The sequence below is a fragment of the Apteryx rowi genome, unplaced genomic scaffold, assembly GCF_003343035.1.
Source record: "Apteryx rowi isolate R43461 unplaced genomic scaffold, aptRow1 scaffold_19, whole genome shotgun sequence".
NCBI lineage: Eukaryota > Metazoa > Chordata > Aves > Apterygiformes > Apterygidae > Apteryx > Apteryx rowi.
The window spans coordinates 1,640,250-1,657,228 of NW_020448196.1; the positions used below are offsets into that span (position 1 = coordinate 1,640,250).

The 16,979-nt window shown below is 59.0% G+C and overlaps 1 protein-coding gene across 1 annotated transcript in view; it reads left to right on the forward strand.

Moving 5' to 3' along the window:
• Positions 1-16,979, forward strand: part of HMCN2 (hemicentin 2) — a 55,558-nt gene that overhangs the window by 1,539 nt on the left and 37,040 nt on the right. Inside the window, exons 2-22 of the mRNA XM_026062230.1 lie at positions 217-287; positions 1,359-1,517; positions 1,811-1,933; positions 3,394-3,565; positions 3,942-4,048; positions 4,369-4,489; positions 4,578-4,841; positions 5,044-5,188; positions 5,537-5,658; positions 5,797-6,069; positions 6,323-6,464; positions 7,263-7,390; positions 7,502-7,615; positions 7,730-7,879; positions 11,037-11,231; positions 11,622-11,717; positions 12,397-12,524; positions 12,849-12,993; positions 13,876-13,988; positions 14,301-14,475; positions 14,779-14,944. Of these exons, the coding sequence (XP_025918015.1) occupies positions 217-287; positions 1,359-1,517; positions 1,811-1,933; positions 3,394-3,565; positions 3,942-4,048; positions 4,369-4,489; positions 4,578-4,841; positions 5,044-5,188; positions 5,537-5,658; positions 5,797-6,069; positions 6,323-6,464; positions 7,263-7,390; positions 7,502-7,615; positions 7,730-7,879; positions 11,037-11,231; positions 11,622-11,717; positions 12,397-12,524; positions 12,849-12,993; positions 13,876-13,988; positions 14,301-14,475; positions 14,779-14,944 (3,109 nt within the window). The remainder of the gene's footprint in view (positions 1-216; positions 288-1,358; positions 1,518-1,810; positions 1,934-3,393; positions 3,566-3,941; positions 4,049-4,368; positions 4,490-4,577; positions 4,842-5,043; positions 5,189-5,536; positions 5,659-5,796; positions 6,070-6,322; positions 6,465-7,262; positions 7,391-7,501; positions 7,616-7,729; positions 7,880-11,036; positions 11,232-11,621; positions 11,718-12,396; positions 12,525-12,848; positions 12,994-13,875; positions 13,989-14,300; positions 14,476-14,778; positions 14,945-16,979) is intronic.

The window sequence follows — 16,979 nt, forward strand, 5'->3', positions numbered from 1 at the left end:
CAGCATCAACGTGTGCGGCCGGGTAGGAAAGCAGCAAACAGCTGTGTCATTGAGGGTTGTGCCAGCCCTATCCTAAAGTTGAGTGACAAAGGAAACTTCTTGGAAGAAAGCCGGAAAGGGCGTTTTGGGGCAGGGAAGGCGCGTTGGCTCTCGGTGCGGACGCCCTGAGTGCGTGGAGGCGGATGGGGCTGACGTGGTGGTGCCGTGTGCTTGCAGACGTGGGCCCGGCGACCCTCACCGCAGACCCCCAGCACTTCCAGCGGCGCCTCCAGGAGCTCTACGTCCAGGTACGCCACTCCGGCTGGTGGCAGGGCATCAGGTGGCCGATGATTGCTTGGCGCGTGGCCCTTAGCCCGTGGTGGAAAGCCCAGACCTGGTGATCCACACGCTGAGGAAAGCTGATGAAGAATCGGTCACAGGGTGTCACAGTGGAGCAGTTTCTCCTCTGCTCCAAGCCTGGTGTCCTGCAGCCATCTGGGCTGACCTGGGCTTGCCGGGAGCTGGCCGTGCTGGGGCAGGAGCGGAGCAGGGCAGGTAACCGGCCCCAGCGCTGCGCTGTGCCGGAGGCGCTGTCCCTGTGGCGGGGAAGAGCCCTCTCGTTTTGCAATGCTTCTCCCAAAGCGCGAGCCCTTTCCCCAGGAAGTTTGCACAAACCCTCCATGGAGCCACAAACCTCTTCCTCTCAAATCGCTGTTTAAAAATTGGTTTTGAAACATGCTGATGTGCGCTGCGCCCTGCCAGCTGAAATGCTCTTGGGGGATTTAATCATGTTGCATTTGTCTCCGTTCCTGCCCTGCCTCCCGTGTGCTGTTAAATCCCCCATCCTGTTTCCCTTCAGACGCAGCCACGTTTTAGCAGGTTGCATTTGTGTGCTGGCTCCAAGAGCAGGAGGTGTAAAGCCACAGCTGCAAATCATTTCACAGCCCTTTGGGGTGCAAAGCCTGGTGGAGATGGGAGCTGCTCCTCGCTATCATCTCTTAACCTGCATCCGGCTGCCTGGGGCAGCTGGGTTACGGCTGAGTTGTCCTTATGGTGATAGACTGGAGCCGCACAAATGTGTCCGCTGAAGGTGGCTGCGGGAAGCTAGCAGTGCCGTGAGTCCTAATGCATGGTTTAATGAGCCATCGGCTGTGAGGGAGGAACGGCTCCGCTGTGAYCCCGAGTGCCCCGTGGCGTGATCGTGCTGCCCTGGCTGCGCTCAGGCTGACTCCAGCAAACCTCTGCAACTCCTCCGCACGAGTGGCTGCGGGCAGGATCCTGCCGGGATGCAGGCACAGGCAGGGAGGGCTGAGTGCAGCAGGGACTTGTTTTTGGGCCCTGCCTGGCCTGCGTCCTCCACCAAGTGCTGTGTGCCGCAGGGCGGAGGGGATTGCCCGGAGATGAGCGTTGGGGCCATCAGGCTGGCCGTGGAGATCTCGCACCCCGGGTCCTTCATCTATGTCTTCTCGGATGCCCGGGCCAAGGACTATGAGGAGCAGGAGGAGCTGCTGCAGCTCCTGCAGCACAAGCAATCCCAGGTGAGCCCTGCGGCGCTGCTCACGGGGCAGGTGCTCTCCCTGGCTGGTGAGACGTGCTCCAGCACTCATGCAAGAGCCAGCTCGTGTTGATCTCATAGCTGCACGAAGGGCATTTAGCATCCCCCTGACTGGGCCGTACCCTGAGCTGGCTCGATGCATCCGGAGCTGGTGGCTGCTGTTAGAAGTGCCACCCTGCGCTCCCTGTGATGGTGGCTGTGGGGTCCATCCGGCTCCTTGGGGCGGACAAGTCTCCATGGCTGCACGTGACGCTGTGGGAGCTGTCCCTCTGGCAGGTGGTGTTTGTGCTGACGGGGGACTGCGGGGACAGGAGCCACCCCGGATACCGGGTGTATGAGCGGATCGCGGCCACCAGCTCTGGGCAGATCTTCCACCTGGACAAGCAGCAGGTGAAGGAGGTGAGTGGGGGAGACTGGAGGAGGAGGGACGGGTGTCCTGGCTAGCTTGGGTGCCTGTCTTGCAGACGGGCTGATGGGGAGGGACAGCGACCTGGCAGCACACCCAAGGACGGGAAGGGGCTTGGAGCAGCTTGGAGATGGGGCTGTGCAGCTCAGTCACAGGCTGGGAGAACCAGGCCTGCAGGGGAAGGATTGTTTGAGCTTATGCTGTTTCTAACGTCCATGAGCATTGGATATTCTCCACTTTTGGAGACAGAATATCTGAGGAACTTGTAGTCTGACCCAGCTTGGCTGCTCTTGTGTCCGCCAGGGTTAATCCTCATGCCCAAGGGACCTCCAGATTGCTTTGGGAGCCTCTAACTCCTGCTCTGGTCTGAAACCAAAGCAGGGGTTGGGGAAGATTGATTACTCTGGAGCATGTTTCTGGCTGCCAGGCTGCTTGTATGATCTTTGAGATGATACATCTTTGAGATGACTTGTCTGCCCTGTGGCTTTCCCCTCTGTGAAAGGGAGGTGTCCATCCTGGGGAGGAAAGGCTGAGAGTACCGAAGCTGGAGACCTTGCTTTGGTTTTGGCTCCTCTGGGAACAGAGCCAGCGCTCTGAATGCAGGGAAAGGAGCTTCCCTGCTGGTTGCTGTCCTTGAAAATCTTGACCGGTGCTTGTGAAGTGCTTGGAGAGCTCGGGGAAGAGCAAAGTGCTTTTCTCATTACCGAGCAGCCGCTCTGAGCAGAGTCCCTGGTGAGCTCTGCCAGCCTCCTGCCCCTTCCCAGCCTCTGGCGGTTCTGTGTTTTAATGGTTCGTATTCCCGTGGGCGAGCTAGAGGGTAATAATGTATCTGCTCCGAGCGACTGAGCAGGAGCCATCTGGCAATAACAATTATGCCAAATTATTCAATTCCTTTTGCATCGGGAAGCGTGTGTGCCTGTCTCCGCTTGCAGTGAGGCAGGCTTGATCCAGGCTGTCGTCTCCTGCCCTTCCACCCCTGCTCCGCCCTTGTGCAGAGACCCGCCAGACACGACGCCTCCGCAGCGGCTTGGGGCTGGACCCTCGCCCTCGCGAGCTGTTTACCCCAGCCAAGGGTTTGGCCCTTGTGTCTTGATGAGTGGTTGCTTTCTCTCTTCTCCTGCCGAGCTGGAGCCAGCTGCAGAGACCAGTGGGGCCCATCAATTCATTGCACAGTTGAGTTGCTCCTTGTGCACAGCCTGGTGTCACCACCCAGCAAGCGGAGCAATGATGCTTATCGTGGTGCTGGGAGCGGTTTGCTGACATCTGGGCAGGATCCATGGCCACTCCCAGCAGGCTGGGAAGCCCTCCACGACTTTGGGGTCTCACATCTGTGTCTGAGTCTTGCCCTGAGATCCTGCCCCTGTGCAATACAGCCTGGACCTGAAACAGCCTCTCGGATGGTAGTGCCTGATGGCAGGGGGATCCTGGATTAATCTCCCCCATGTACCCCCAGGTGCTCAAGTGGGTGGAAGAGGCCATCCAGGCCTCCAAAGTCCACCTGCTGTCCACAGACCACGAGGCTGGTGGGGAGCATACTTGGCGCATGCCCTTCGACTCCAGCCTGAAGGAGGTCACCATCTCCCTGAGTGGCCCTGCTCCGGAGATCGAGGTCCGGGATCCTGCAGGTAGGTGCCAAAGAGAGGGGAACAGGCAGGGGTGATGCTTTGCCCTCTGGAGAGTGAGAAATGCTTCCTGGGAAGAGCTCAAAGGATCCCAGAGGTCAGGACAAACCGCAGCTGCAGATAAGGGAACTGCCAAACCCTGGGCTGAAAACTTCAATAACAAGCAATGATCTGCAAAGTCCTCATTATGCACTGAAGTGTGTCTGCTCCCCCGGGTTTGTTTTGCCTCTGGTTTCCTCTGCTGTCCCTCTCTTTGGGCTTTGCACCTCTGTGAGCTGCAGGCAAAAGCCTCGATGGCCAGGGCCTCCTGGCTGGTGACAGATGGGACCTGGGGAAGGGATCCGGGTTGCCCACCCTAGAAGCTTGCTTGGCATTGCAGGAAAGGTTCTTGAGGAAGGCCAAGACCTGAAGGAACTCCTCAGCATCCCAAACTCGGCCAAGGTGGTGGCCATGGAGCCCCATGAGCCAGGGAYGTGGTCGGTCAAGGTAGGCTGGCGCTGGTCCTGGCACACTGTCCCTCTCTGGCCAGGATAAGCAACAAGACCAAGACCATGGGGCGCCTGTTGCCTCTCCCTCGGGCTCTCCAAACACCTCGCTAGCAGGCACTGCCCCCCATCTGTCTCTTCCCCCAGTCTAGGCTTTCCCTTTTTTCCACCCCTGGTCCCGCAGAAGAGGGCACAAGTGGGCTGGAAGGGGCTGACTGCCACCTTTCCCCATGCTGCCCTCCCATCCCCGGCGCGCAGGGTGGGCGGCAGTGCCTCTCCCCCTTCTCCCACCTCCGCAAGCGTGTCCCACTTCGCTTGCAGACCCAGAGCAGCGGCCGCCATTCGGTGAGGATCACGGGTGTCAGCAACGTTAACTTTCAAGCCAGCTTCTCCACCCAGCCTGACTTTGACCCCAGCCAGCCTGGCGAGCGGCCGGTGCAGGGTAAGGCAGGTGTTTCCCAGGCATGTGAGGGCTGTGTCTGTGCATCTTGCAGCCAAGCACGTTACTGGTTTTCCCTCCCTCTCTCCAGGCCTTCCCATTTCTGTGGGGGTGAATTGCACTGGCCTGAAGCCGCCTGGACACTTGCAGGAGATTGAGCTCGTCAACAGCTCGGGCCACCCGCTCCTCTCGGTCCCCATGTGGCCCGTCTCCAACGCCTCCTCCGGGCAGCTCTGGGTGGGCTCCCAGCTCCGTGCGCCCCCAGGGGATTTCCTGCTGAAGGTGAAAGGTGAAGATGCCCAGGGCTATCCCCTGCACCGTCTCTCTGGAGTCACCTACACCAGCGTGGTCCCTGGTGAGTGGTCAGCCCTGGCCCTGGCTTTGCTCCGGCTCCTCAAAGGGTGTTGAGAAGGAGCCAGAGGCTGGAGAGAAGGAAGATCCCTTCCAGCGCCGTGTCCAGTCTAGTTTCTCATTGGATGTTTTTATCTGGCCTCGCAGTGCAACCCTTGATGAACTCCTAAGGAGTGTTATCTATATGCATGTCCAACTACTTCCAGGTCTACCCAAGGTGAACATCTCCAGCAAAATCCAGGCTTACAACCGCGAGCCTCAGCTGATCTCCTGCTCCGCACAGAGCGAGATCCCTTTCCGCCTGCAGCTCAGCCGGGGTGGGAAGAAGCTTGGTGAAGGTCGGCTCTTCAGGTGAATCTGGTTTGGCCCTGTTGGCTCTGTGCTGGACCTGTGCAAGGAGCAGCAGCCCCAGAGCTGTGCTAGCCAGGAGCTTGGTTATACCCTGCCATGGGACAAGAAGCACAAGCTGGGGCTGGTTGTCTCTTTGAAAGCTGTGAGGGTCTCTAGGCAGCAGAGGAAAATTATGAGGGACTTGCTGTGTAATGCTGCTGGTACAGGAATGCCCATCTGCCTGATTAGGGAGAGATGAGGATTATTTTGTTTTAAATCCCAAGGATTGGAAGTGGGGTGGCGGCATGGCAGCCCCAGCTCCAGTGACTCTGGGGATGGGGATGACCCTGTGGTTTCATTCTCCTGTAGAGGTTCAGGGAACAGCAGCTGGCTGATCCCCATGGTCTCCAAGAGCGATGAAGGGTTTTATGAGTGCACAGCCACGAGCAAGGTCGGGGCAACACGGGCTCGCACTTTTGTCTCTGTTGCAGGTTGGTACTTCTTGCATCTCGTGCTGGGTGGCATCTGGTGAATGCTTGGTGCTTTGGTGCCTGGAGGTCTCTGGATCTGGGGACAGGCTTGTCATAGGGCCGTGCTCTTGATTTCCCCTTGGCTTGTTGCGTTTGCAGAACCGCCGCCACGTCTCCTAGCCCCTGGGAACATCACAGCTCTACCTGGCCAGGACGTAGTCATGTCCTGTGCTGTTCTGGGCGACGTCCCATACAACCTGACCTGGAGCTGGGACGGCAAGGCAGTGCAGCTGGAGGACGGCAGGACGAGGCTCCTGCAGAACCGCTCACTGGAAATCAGCAGCGTGCAGCCGGGGGACGGGGGCCAGTACAAATGTATCGCACACAACGCTCACGGTGCTGCCAGTGCCTCCGTCTGGCTCTTCATCCAGGGTAGGCTGTCCCCCGCATGGGACCATGGCTTGGATCTTGTTTTTGGCAGCAAGGTTGCGGAGTGGGCAGTGCTCTGTGGCTGGGGTTTAGTTGTGCAGGAGGATTTGCAGTCCCAGGTCCTCTCAGGAGCCCAAGATGAGCAAGTTTCACCCTGCTCTGATTTGGGTCCTTGCTAGTCTCCCGTGGGAGGGAGGAGAGGGAGCCGAGCGGGTCGTACCCTGAGGCCTGAGCCCTTCTGCTCCTCCCTGGGCAGAGGCGCCGTGGGTGAAGGTGGACTCAAGCCCCCAGCAATTCACCAAGGGCGAAGAGCTGAGGCTGAATTGCACAACGGGGGGCCACCCCCTGCCACGGACTACCTGGAAGCGCTGGGGCAGGACCCTGGAGGAGGACGAGAGGTAACCTGCAGAGCCCGCTCCGGTGCCAGGCTCGAACACCCAGCAGCTGGCATCCCGTGGCTCCTGGAGGAGCACCTTGTTCCCTGGTGTAGGGAGGGGGATGCAGGTGGTGGTGGTGGAGGGGAACGGATGGACAGGGAGCTCTTGGTAGGAATGTCTTACTGAGTCATGTTTGTCCTCTTTAATCTTGTTGTGTCCTGTGGTCTCATCAGAGAGATGCACAGGTTGGTGGAGAAGGGTTTGCCGTGGCTCCCGGCTGTGGAGAGATGGAAGTGTTGGAACATTCCCAACCCATGCACCTGAGATGGTCGGCATGCTACCAGTCTTAATTTCATATGTTTAATTTTAAGCCATCCTTCCTTACCCACGTCACTGTCCCCACCAAGGGTGACTTGAGGTGGGGAGGAGCTCTTATAAGCTTGATGGGGACTCGAGCCTCAAAATGCTGTCTGTGCTTTGCCTTAACTTCTGCTTTTGGCTTTCTACCTCCCTGCTCCATGTGAGGCTGTAAATGCTTGAGTGAACTTTGGGGAGTTTGGTGTGKGGGGGGGGGGGTTCCCCTTTTGAATATGAAAAAAAAACCCAATCCTCAATGCTTTTTCCCTAGTTGAAAGCAATCTTCTCTTCTGCAGTAGCTGACACATTTGGATTTCAGTGCAAAACTGGATCTATCAAATTGCCAGCAAACTTTTCGTGGGTGAAAGATAGCTTTAAGCCTGCTCATTTATTTCAATGCATTTTTTCCATCAGCTCTATTTTTATAGGGCTCATTTCTCCCTCTCTTTCTGTTTGGCCCAGGGTTTTCGTCGATGCGCAGGGTACCCTGCACATCACAGCTGCGGTCCTGGCGGATGCGGGGAACTACAGCTGCCACGCCGGCAGCCTGTTGGGCTGGGATGAGCGGGCTGTGGCTCTGGAGTACACCGGTACCGGTTCCCCCCCCCCTTGTCTAGGGCTCCCCCCTGCTCCCCCAGATCCAGGCTCCCTCCTAGCCGGCAGTAACCTGAAGCCCTTTCTCCTCTCCCCGATGGGCACAGAGCCTCCTGTCATCCTGGCAGTGACGCCCACAGTGAAGGCCCTGGCTGGAGAAGACGTGGTGCTGGAGTGCTGGGTTTCGGGGGTCCCCGCACCCCGGATCGTCTGGTACAAAGGTGAGGCTGGGCTGGGGGATTGCTGCTCCCGGCCCCAGGGGGACGTGGGGTCCTGGCYGCACTGGAGGTGCCCCAGAGCGTGGGCGCTCACGTGGGGCATCTCCCCGCGGGCAGGCGAGCAGGAGGTGGCGGCGTCCCCCGGCGGCATGCAGCGCGGCGTCCTGCAGCTCCAGGCGGTGCGGGAGGAGGACTCGGGCGAGTACATCTGCGAGGCCCTCAGCGAGGCCGGCGCCGCCTTCGATGGCATCGTGCTGGATGTGGGGTGTAAGTCTCTTCCCCTATCAGCAGCTTTGGGGTTGCACCTGACCGCTAAAGGCGACCTCCACCTCTCTCCCTCCCACCTGAGCTTCCCGCTTGCTCCTTTACAAGTCTCACCTTCCTCCCGAGCCGCCAGTGCTTCCCAGGGCAGGGGTGGTAGCTCTCTGCCGCTCAGCACAAAGCGAGCTGAAGCCTGGCAGCACCTCCAAGGCTCGAGCAAGAGGCCACAGAGGACCTGTGTGGATGCTGTCGGGTGGGACATGAAGGCTTGGGGCAAGACTGGGGATACAAAATGCGATTGCTCACAGTGCAGTTAAGTTGATGTGGCGGCTAACTCTTCCAGGACTGAAAATCCAGCAATCCCAAATGATGTTAAGAGTATCCCACCAAAAGCAGGGCTGAAAGGGCCTGGGGACATGAAGGGGGGGGTCCGAGTGGGGGCCCAAGGCTCAAAGCAGAAGAGCGTTAATGGTGGAAAAGTGCAAGGGGGTTTTGCTGAGGAAACAGCGTGCTGACCTAGGAGAGGTGCAGGGGCAGAAGGTGCTGGAGGGCTGCAGGTTTGTCGGTTTGGGCTGGGAGCGGGGCCCTGTGCTGGTTCCAGAGCGATGGTGCCGGTCCAACGGAGCTAAAACCATTCAGCAAGCAGCCGAGGAGGAATGAGCCTCGGGGCTCGTCCCCCCAGACCACCGCTGCTGCCCTCCTTTGAGCCCTGCTCTCCCTTCCTCGAYGTGTCCCAGTGTTGCTGGCGCCGGCCCTGGGCCCCGCCGTCCCCCGGGGCGGGTGCCGAGCCCCCTGCCCTGTGCTGGGGCTCCAGCTGCAGCTGTGTGTCCGAGCGCAGCGGCAGGGAGGATTTCCTCGGGAGCGGGGCCTGGCCAAGCGCCGTCGTCCCCAAGAGGCAGCGCAGCTGGTCCGGCTCGGGGCCCGCTTGCTTTGCCGTCAGCGCGGGCTGATGAAACGCGGCTGGGGGCTGATGAAACGCGGCTGGCCGCTCTCAGCGCTGCAAATGAGCGATGGGCAGAGGGAAGCATGGGGGAGCCCCACGAGCCTTGCGGCACGGCCCAGGTGGGATTTCGGGAGTTACCAGCTCCCACCTGGGAGCAGAAGTGCAACCTGCTGTTGGAGGGAYCTGGATACCCGTCTGGTTTTGAGGAGCTGATTGCTGGATTGGGGCAGCAGGACTGCAATGCTGTTCCCCTCGATCGCTGCTGTGGGATGCCCCAGCGCCCCGTGTGTGGGGAGGGGATGCAACCTACCTGCTCTGGGATGTTATGCTGAGACCTCGGGCTGCGGCACTTGCTGGGCATCCCCCTTCGCCCCGGGGGCTGGGAGGGTGGTGCTGGGCGGCTGGCACCTTCCCCTGCCTGCTTGCAGCCCCTGCGCCCAGCATCGCTCCCTGGCCACGAAGCCCCAGCTTCGTCCGCCGCAGCTGAGGTCTGGCGGGCCGCGCTGGCTCGCGCCCCGGCCCCGCTCCTCGCGCGGCCAGAGGGCTGCTGGCCAGCCCCTCCCCAGCCCCGGGGACCTACGCCTCCTCTCTGCTGTGGACCGAACCCGTTAGGAGACCCCGCTGCTGCCGGACCATCCCCTGAGCCCATTACAGCACGGCGAAAGCGTTCGGCGCGGCCACGCGGGTGCAGCCCTGGCCGCTGCCGCGGTGCAGGTGAGGCGGCTGCAAGCTGCCCCGGGAACCCGCCTGGTGCCCGCTGGCCTTGGGTAGGGGACAGGGACGCGGGGCAAGCTCACCCTCCCATCTTGATGCTAGAAAGCCTGGCCTCCCGCTGTCTGGAGCGGGATAGGGAATAGGGGTTGTCCAAGCGGATAGCTGCCGTTGTGGCCGGGTGAGGAAAAGGAGGGGGTGTGCGTGTCTAACAGCTGGAGCGGGAGCAAAGGCACGGTCCTGGCTGCTAGTTAGAGAGGAGCAGCCGTCCAAGGAGTCCATTAGTTGAGGAAACGCCGCCTCTGCTGCGCCGGTGGGCTTCTCCTGCCCGCCAGGAGCTCAGGACAGCTGCAGCTGGGTCTTTCCATGTGCTGATGGGGCCAGTGGTAATGCCCCTTGCAGGGGTGTGCTGCAGCCCCAAACACTCCCAGGCTGAACAGGGCGAAGATAAAGGTGGCCGCCTGGGTCCGGGGGCCCTGGGCCAGCACGAGTGTCGTGTGGCCACTAGCTTCACCGGGGGGGTGGGTGCTGCGTCGCAGGGGCTGCGCTTGCTGCATCCTGCTTGGTGCTGCCTGGTGCCGAAGTCCCGCTGCCAGGCACGTTTCCGCAGGGAGGGCTGCAGCTGGTTAGCTGCTGTGGCTTTATTTTATCCTGATGGAGCTCTGCTGCAAAATTGCAATTTGGTAGGGCGAGAGCCTGAGTGCCAGCGGGCTGAGGTTGCCTGGGGGCATCCAAGAGCGTTCTGGCCCTGGTGAATCCCATGCCAGGGAGGAGTCTCTGCCACATCCACATTGCAGATAGCTGCACCTCCATCATGATCCTTCCCCTTAAAACTGCCAAAAGATCTTGTCCTGGAAGCGAAAAGGTTGCGTGTCCGTGCTGTCATGCATGAGAAACTGCAGGATCTGGCAAACTGCAGATCCACTAAATCCTTCTTTTCCTCAGCTTCATCCTCTTTCAGGCCCCAGCGCTCCTTGCCCCGAGGCTGAGGTTGGTTTGTGCCTGTGATGTGGATTAGAGCAGAGCTCAGCTCAGCTTAAGCACACTGCTCCTGCTAAACTTCCCATTTCAAGAAGCTATGAATATTACCGCCTCCTTGCAGCCTTGCCGGGAGTCTGGTAGCTGCCGCTGGGTTTCGTGAAGCCCTAGCTCCTGGTGCCACGTGCCTAGCAAGAATATTGGCTTTCCCATTTCATGGGCAGTTTCTAGCCCTGACAAGCCCGAAGAAATACTGCAACAGGTGGAGGCAGAGAAGTTCTCTAAGGGAGAGGTGTGGAAATTGTGAAGGCAAAGCAGAGGGGTGTAATAGCTTTGGAAGAAGTCAATGGCTTAAGTCAATCCTGTAAATTTTCAGGGGACCCAACTTGTCGGTTTTGCAGCCCTGTCTCTTTTCTGGGCTGGGGTACACAGAGAGCCTGATGCGGGGGAGCCGGGGCACCATCCACCAGCGAGACGGAAGGGAGCTTAGACCTGCCTGATGCGCTTCTCTGCTGCTGCTCTCTCCTTTAGCTGCCCCTTGGTTTTCCGAGGAGCCAGAGGATGCGTTGGTCGAGATAGGGGAGAGTGTGAGCCTGTTGTGCCGYGTCGAGGGCTCTCCCCGACCGCGGATCGCCTGGTCCCGGCAGGATGGGAAGCCTGTGGTGGGCCAGCATGGACCGTTTGATGTTTCCAGACGGCTGGAGGCCGATGAGCTCTTCATTGACAGTAAGAGAGCAGCGTGTGCGTCCGTCTGGTGTCCTGGGTGTGCGGGCTTAGCAAGTGCATGCTCCTCAAGTGTGTTTCTGCTGCGCACTGCGCAGCCGCGTCCTGCTGCCAGTTTTTTTTCTTGGCAGTGGGATTATCCCCTGTGCCTTTCCTCTGCAGTAGCAAAGCACTGATGCTGTAGGTGTATTTGCACCTTTTACTCATTTATGCTCAGTTATTTGGCTCTGGCTGGTGCTGCAAGCCTCGGAGGTGATGGCACAGCAGCGGGGCAGGGGAGGGTGGTTTAACCCCAGCTTGCAGCTCGCTGCAGGGCTCTCCGGCTCCGCCAGGCTCAGGCTGGAGATGAATGCCTCTGCATTGCCTGGCTGAAGAGTCTCCCCTCTGCTCCAGGCGCCTCGCTGGATGACCAGGCTGTCTATATCTGCGAAGCCCAGAATGAGTTTGGGAAGATCCAAGCGGAGGTCAAGCTTGCCGTCACCGGACATGGTTTGCTTTTACATGTTTTTATTGGCGTATTGATCCCAGTGAGGCTCGTGGCACGGTTGAAGCCAACGACAGCCGTGTTGGCGGCTCTGGGAACAGCAGAGCTGTGTTGTCACGTCTGCTCCCGAGCTGGCTGCTGGGAATTCCCATGCCGCCTAGTGTGAACTCCCTCCTCCAGTTCGGGGTTCAAATGCAGCCCTTCAGTCTTTCAGCTGAACGCACTGACACGCGCTTGAACCCCGTTCATAGTCAAATATCCCCAGACTCTTGGGGGAGTTGAATTTCACTTCGGGCTTGTGCTGATCCAAGGTCTGGACCTTGGAAGAGAGGTGATCCAGAGGCTCGTGATCATTCAGCGCAACTTGTTACAGCTACATTCCCTGTGGGCTGTCAGCTGACACGGAACAGCCTTTGGCGCTGAGGAAAGGGGCTCTCCTGCTGGCTCCGGGAAGGCGAGGAGCCGTTCACGCACTCTTCCACGTGCAGCTCCGGGTGGGAGAGGGCAGCGGGTCCCCATGAGGTCCGCGCCGCTCTCCCTCTGGAGCCTGCCAGCTGCTCGGGTTACCATGGAGGTTACCATGGAGGTTAATTCATAAAGCTGGGAAGCAGGAGATCCGCTCCCTGGAGTGTTCGCAGCCAATCTAGCTCCAATTAATATTGATTTCTCCTCCCCTCTCTCTAGAGGCCCCAGAAATAGCTCGCGGACCCCCAYGGATCCGCGTGCTCGGAGGTCAGCCCGTCTCGCTGCCCTGCGTGGTCCTGGCCGGGAAGCCTTTCCCAGTGCGGCGCTGGCTGAAGCACGGGCAGCCGGTGAGGTTTCAGGGCTCGGCACCGCCGGGATGGCGGGAGGGCAGCTGAGAGTGTGGTCCTGCAGCAGTGGCTTTCCTGCTGGACGTGGCTGGGTGGTGGCCTCCTCCTGCAGGAGGTACCTGGGTTCARAGCTGTTGACGGAGGATGCTAGGAGAGCATTCGAATCCTCGTCCGTGGGAGGATAAGGTGGTCCTTTGGTACATCAGGACGTTTCCACTATTATTCAGGGACCAGTTTCCAGATCCATCCTCAAGATGGAGCGATAAGGTGATGTTTGACCCCTGCCCCAGTCTGTCCCACTCTCTGGTTTCTGCTCGCACACAGGTAACTCCAGGTGGCCGCTATTCTGTCCGCGCTGATGGGAGCCTCCACGTGGATCAGGCATCACAGGAGGATGCGGGGAGCTACACCTGTGTGGTCACCAATGCCGTCGGCTCGCACAGGCACAACGTGTCGCTGGATGTCCATGGTGAGCGGCAGGACGCGAGGTGTTCCCGCTGCCCATCGTTGCTCTGCTTTGAATGGTGGCGAGGGGAATGGGGATGGATGCCACGTGCCTGCCCCTTCTGCCAGCTCTGTGCACCCCAAGTAGGACGTGGCTGCAGCTTTGGATCAAGTGAGGCTCTTCCAGCAATCTAAAAGAGCAGTTCCAATATGTCAGAGCAGGAAAACTCTGAACACAGATTTCCAGATAAGCAATAGTCCCCAGGGCAGCGTGGTGTGACTACAAAGCAGGCTCGGAAAACATTTGTTGTCTGGCAACCCTGCAGCGGCTAACTAGCCAGGAGAAATGAAATTTGATTCTGGACACGTGAAATCCAATTGCTTGCTGCCTGCCAAGCTGCTGACCTGCACTTAAAACTCTGGGCTGCGCTGACAGAGAAGCACGTCCAGTCTTGTACCGAGCCTAGGAAGTACAGCGAGGTCTGCGGGCTGATCGCTCGCACTGACTGAATGCCAAATGTGCAGCGTGTGAATGCTCGGGTTTTCATAGGGAGCTATTGCCTACAGCTGGGATGAGATTTCTGCTCCCATTTAGGCATGACCAGCCTGAAAAGCCGAGCCGTGCTGGAAATGTGGGAGTAAACACCTCGGGGAAGCAGGGGAAACCCAGTCATTACMCACAGCTGAGACTGTGCGTGCACAAAGAAAGGGGAATGGTTACGGGATGCTCCTAAAGCGTGGCTGGAGGGATTTTGGGGCTGGGGGTGAGTTTTCTGCAGAGCCTGCTTGCAAACTCAACTTTTTCTTAAGAGACAAAGCAGAGCTGGGCTCTTTGGCAGATGTGGCTGCAGCCACGCAGCCGAGGTCCTGGCCCCAGAGKACGAGGATATTTGTCTTCTATTCCCAGTTCCTCCCAGCATTGAGCTGGGCCCTGCCCTCATCACCGCCACGGAGGGAGTGGCTGTCACCCTGCAGTGCAATGCCACTGGTGTGCCACCCCCTACTGTCACCTGGGCAAAGGTAGGTGTGTTCCCCCGGATGGGACATGGGCTTGCAGGGGACTGGCTCTGTGCAGGAGCAGATTGCTGTCTTGATGCCAGCCGGTCGGTGGGAGGCTGCCGGGTGCTGCTCCGTGTGTTCGGACGGGATGCCGCGTGCCAGGTGGATGGGCTGTCAGGGAGGTGGCACTCCCTGCTGGAGCATCCTGGGGAGCCAGGAGTGGTGAGGCAGCTTGTCTGACATGTCCAAAGCAAGGCTCATGCCCTCTTCTGGCACTTGGGAAGCTAGGTTCATGGGGGGATTTTTACTTTCTTCTTTCTTTTTTCCCCACAGGGCACAGAGCCTGTCTCACAGAGCCACCGTTACCACCTTGGCAGCAATGGGACCCTCATGATCCCGTTGCCCTACCCTGGAGATGCTGGGACCTACTTCTGCACGGCTACCAACACGGCAGGCTCTTCCAGCCGGGAGGTGCAGCTCTCCGTCAGCAGTGAGTGCCCCACGCGTGGCAGGGACCGAGCCAGGCACCGGTGCCGGGGAAAGCGGCTCCAGAGGGTGGGCTGAGGGTGGCCGGCAGAGCACCAGCCCCCGGACAACGATGAATACCTCCCTGCTGACTCACCTGCTTTCCTCGAGGGCTGCCTGCCGAGCCGTTTTGTCCTGGCCGGGTGTCGGACAGGTTGGGATTGTGGGATGGGGAAGGCGGTGGCAAGGGCTGCGGGGCAGCCAGTATGCTCTTGCTCTCAGCTTGCGATGCCAGTTGTGTGCGCTCTCTCTGTCTCTCCCTCTGTCTGTCCGTCCTGCCGTCTAGCGAAGCCCAGGATCAGTGTGAATGGATCGCGCGAGTTGTCGGGCCCCATAACGATCCTGGCTGTTGCTGGACAGGAAACCATCCTGCCCTGTGAAGTTCATGGGTATCCCGCTCCCTTGGTGACGTGGACCCAGGAGTCCCAGCCGGTGCCTCTCACCTCCACGAGGTAAGGAGGGCCGCTGGCTTGCGGGCTGTGGCTTCTAGGCCTCGTGTGCTGCCCTGCAGGGTGTCAGGCCTGTGAAGTGTGGTAACAGCCTGGTACGCAGCAGGGAGATGCCAAGGGGAGCACTTCTCTGGTGGGCTTGCACTGCAGCAAGGCCAAGAACATCTCTGCAGCCAGGTGAGGGTTGGAGAGCCCTTTCTGGACTGGCACTTTGCGGGTGCACTGGATCCCGCGGTGTTGAGGCTGCTTGTGTCTGCCCCCGGGCTGGCAGAGATGTGGGTCCCTGGGGGGTGGCTGATCCTGCTGGAAGGTACTTGGTATGTGCTTGCTGCTACTCTGCATCCAGATGGCAACAGGGTACCAGCAAGGTGGGGCTTTTGGAATACTAAAGGAGGAGGAGAGCAGCGTGGAGAAGATGACAGGCTGTCGGGGAGGCTGGGAGTGCTGCAGCCTGCGTATTGAGTGTCTGGGATGCTGTGCTGACCACCCCCACCTTTGTTTCTTGGTCTCAGCCCTGTGCCCACCAGAGATGCTGCCCTCCTCTGCACTGGCCAGGTCTCCATCAGCTATCGATGAGGCAGATCCTCCGTCTCTTTGCATCTTCCATGTGGCTTCCGGCTAAAACTTGCTTCTGGCAGGGGAAGCTGCTTTCCAAACATTCCCTTGCTCCCACCTGACCTTACACTGGGTCCTGCTCCCAGTTTTGCAGCTGGCTTGAATTGGTCCACTGCACCAAAGCAAAGCGCTGGCTTTCAGCTCTGTGACTTGAGCCCACCTCTGTGAAGTCCCACCTCCAGCAGACAGCTATTTGCTGACATTTGCAGTGGAGAACCTTYCCTTCGGCACGTTGCTTCTCTCTGGGGGGAAGGGGCAGCACTGTCTGTGCGCGGGAAGAGATGCTAAAGTGTGCAGATGTGCCGAGGAGCAGACTGTCTGTAAAGCAGAGAGGTTTGGTGTTGAGGTTGTCCGAGAAGGAAACTTCTGACCCAAGTGCTCTGCAGCCCATGCTCCTGGGAGCTGCCAGGACTGAGTGCCTAGCAGGCTAGCTGTGCAGGGATGGCTCAGAGCAGGTGTCTAATAAGTGCTGCCTTTGTGTTTAATCCAATCTCTTTTCAATGCGGCTGTTGAGCCACATCCTGCTTCTGCAGACAGCATCCAGGCTGCAGCAGAGCGAGCAGAGTGTTTCATGGGAGGACTCCTAGGAGCACAGGGGTCATGCATTGCCCCCGTAAAGCCACAGCTCCCTTCACCGCTCCGCAGCGGAGCACAGGTCTGGTTTCCTCCCTTCCTCCAGTGTCTCTGTGCAGAAGGGCCTCTTGTAACCCTCTCCTGGACTGAGCTGGTTTTAAAGGGATTGCTTTGCTCCGGTGCTCAGTAGCAGTGGGTCTTTCTCAGCRTTTCCAGCATTTGCCATGTGTGGGTCAAGCCCTTAGCCAACAGCATGTAGATGTCTGGCGCTCGTTGACTTCGTGGGGTTTAGGCATCAAAACACTTCTGGGTCCTAGGCCAAGGTTTGGCAGAAGTCCAATTGTTTTGTCTGCGCTGGGACGTGGGTTTAAGGGCCAGTTCCGCTCCAGCTGGCGGTATCTGGAGAGCCAGATTCACTTGTTGATGGTGTTGATGCTGATGCCAGCAGTGGACAACTATTTAAAGCCATTTGATGTGAGAAGACAGCCTTGAGAGTGGTTGGATATGTGTTTATCAAGCGCGTCTTGCTCTGTGACCAAGCAGATGGAATTTAACCTTTGGAAATGGGATCTGCTTTGTTAATATGTTAGCACTTCACTGGAAGGGGCAACCTAAGATCATGGGTACCTGATCTTGGGGTTGATCTCTCTCTCTCTCTCCTTTTTTTTTTCTGCACCTGAAGATTACTGTGGCTTGGGGAAGTGTGAAAGCATCTTGGCTTCCCTCTTCTTTTCGAGGGACTATGTTGCCTTATCGTTCTTGTTTATCTGATTTCCTGTGGCTGTTCCCGGTTCCTCTGTGCTCCTTTCCCCAGCTCCGCTGGGTTCAGCTGCCTGTCTTCGTCTGCCTG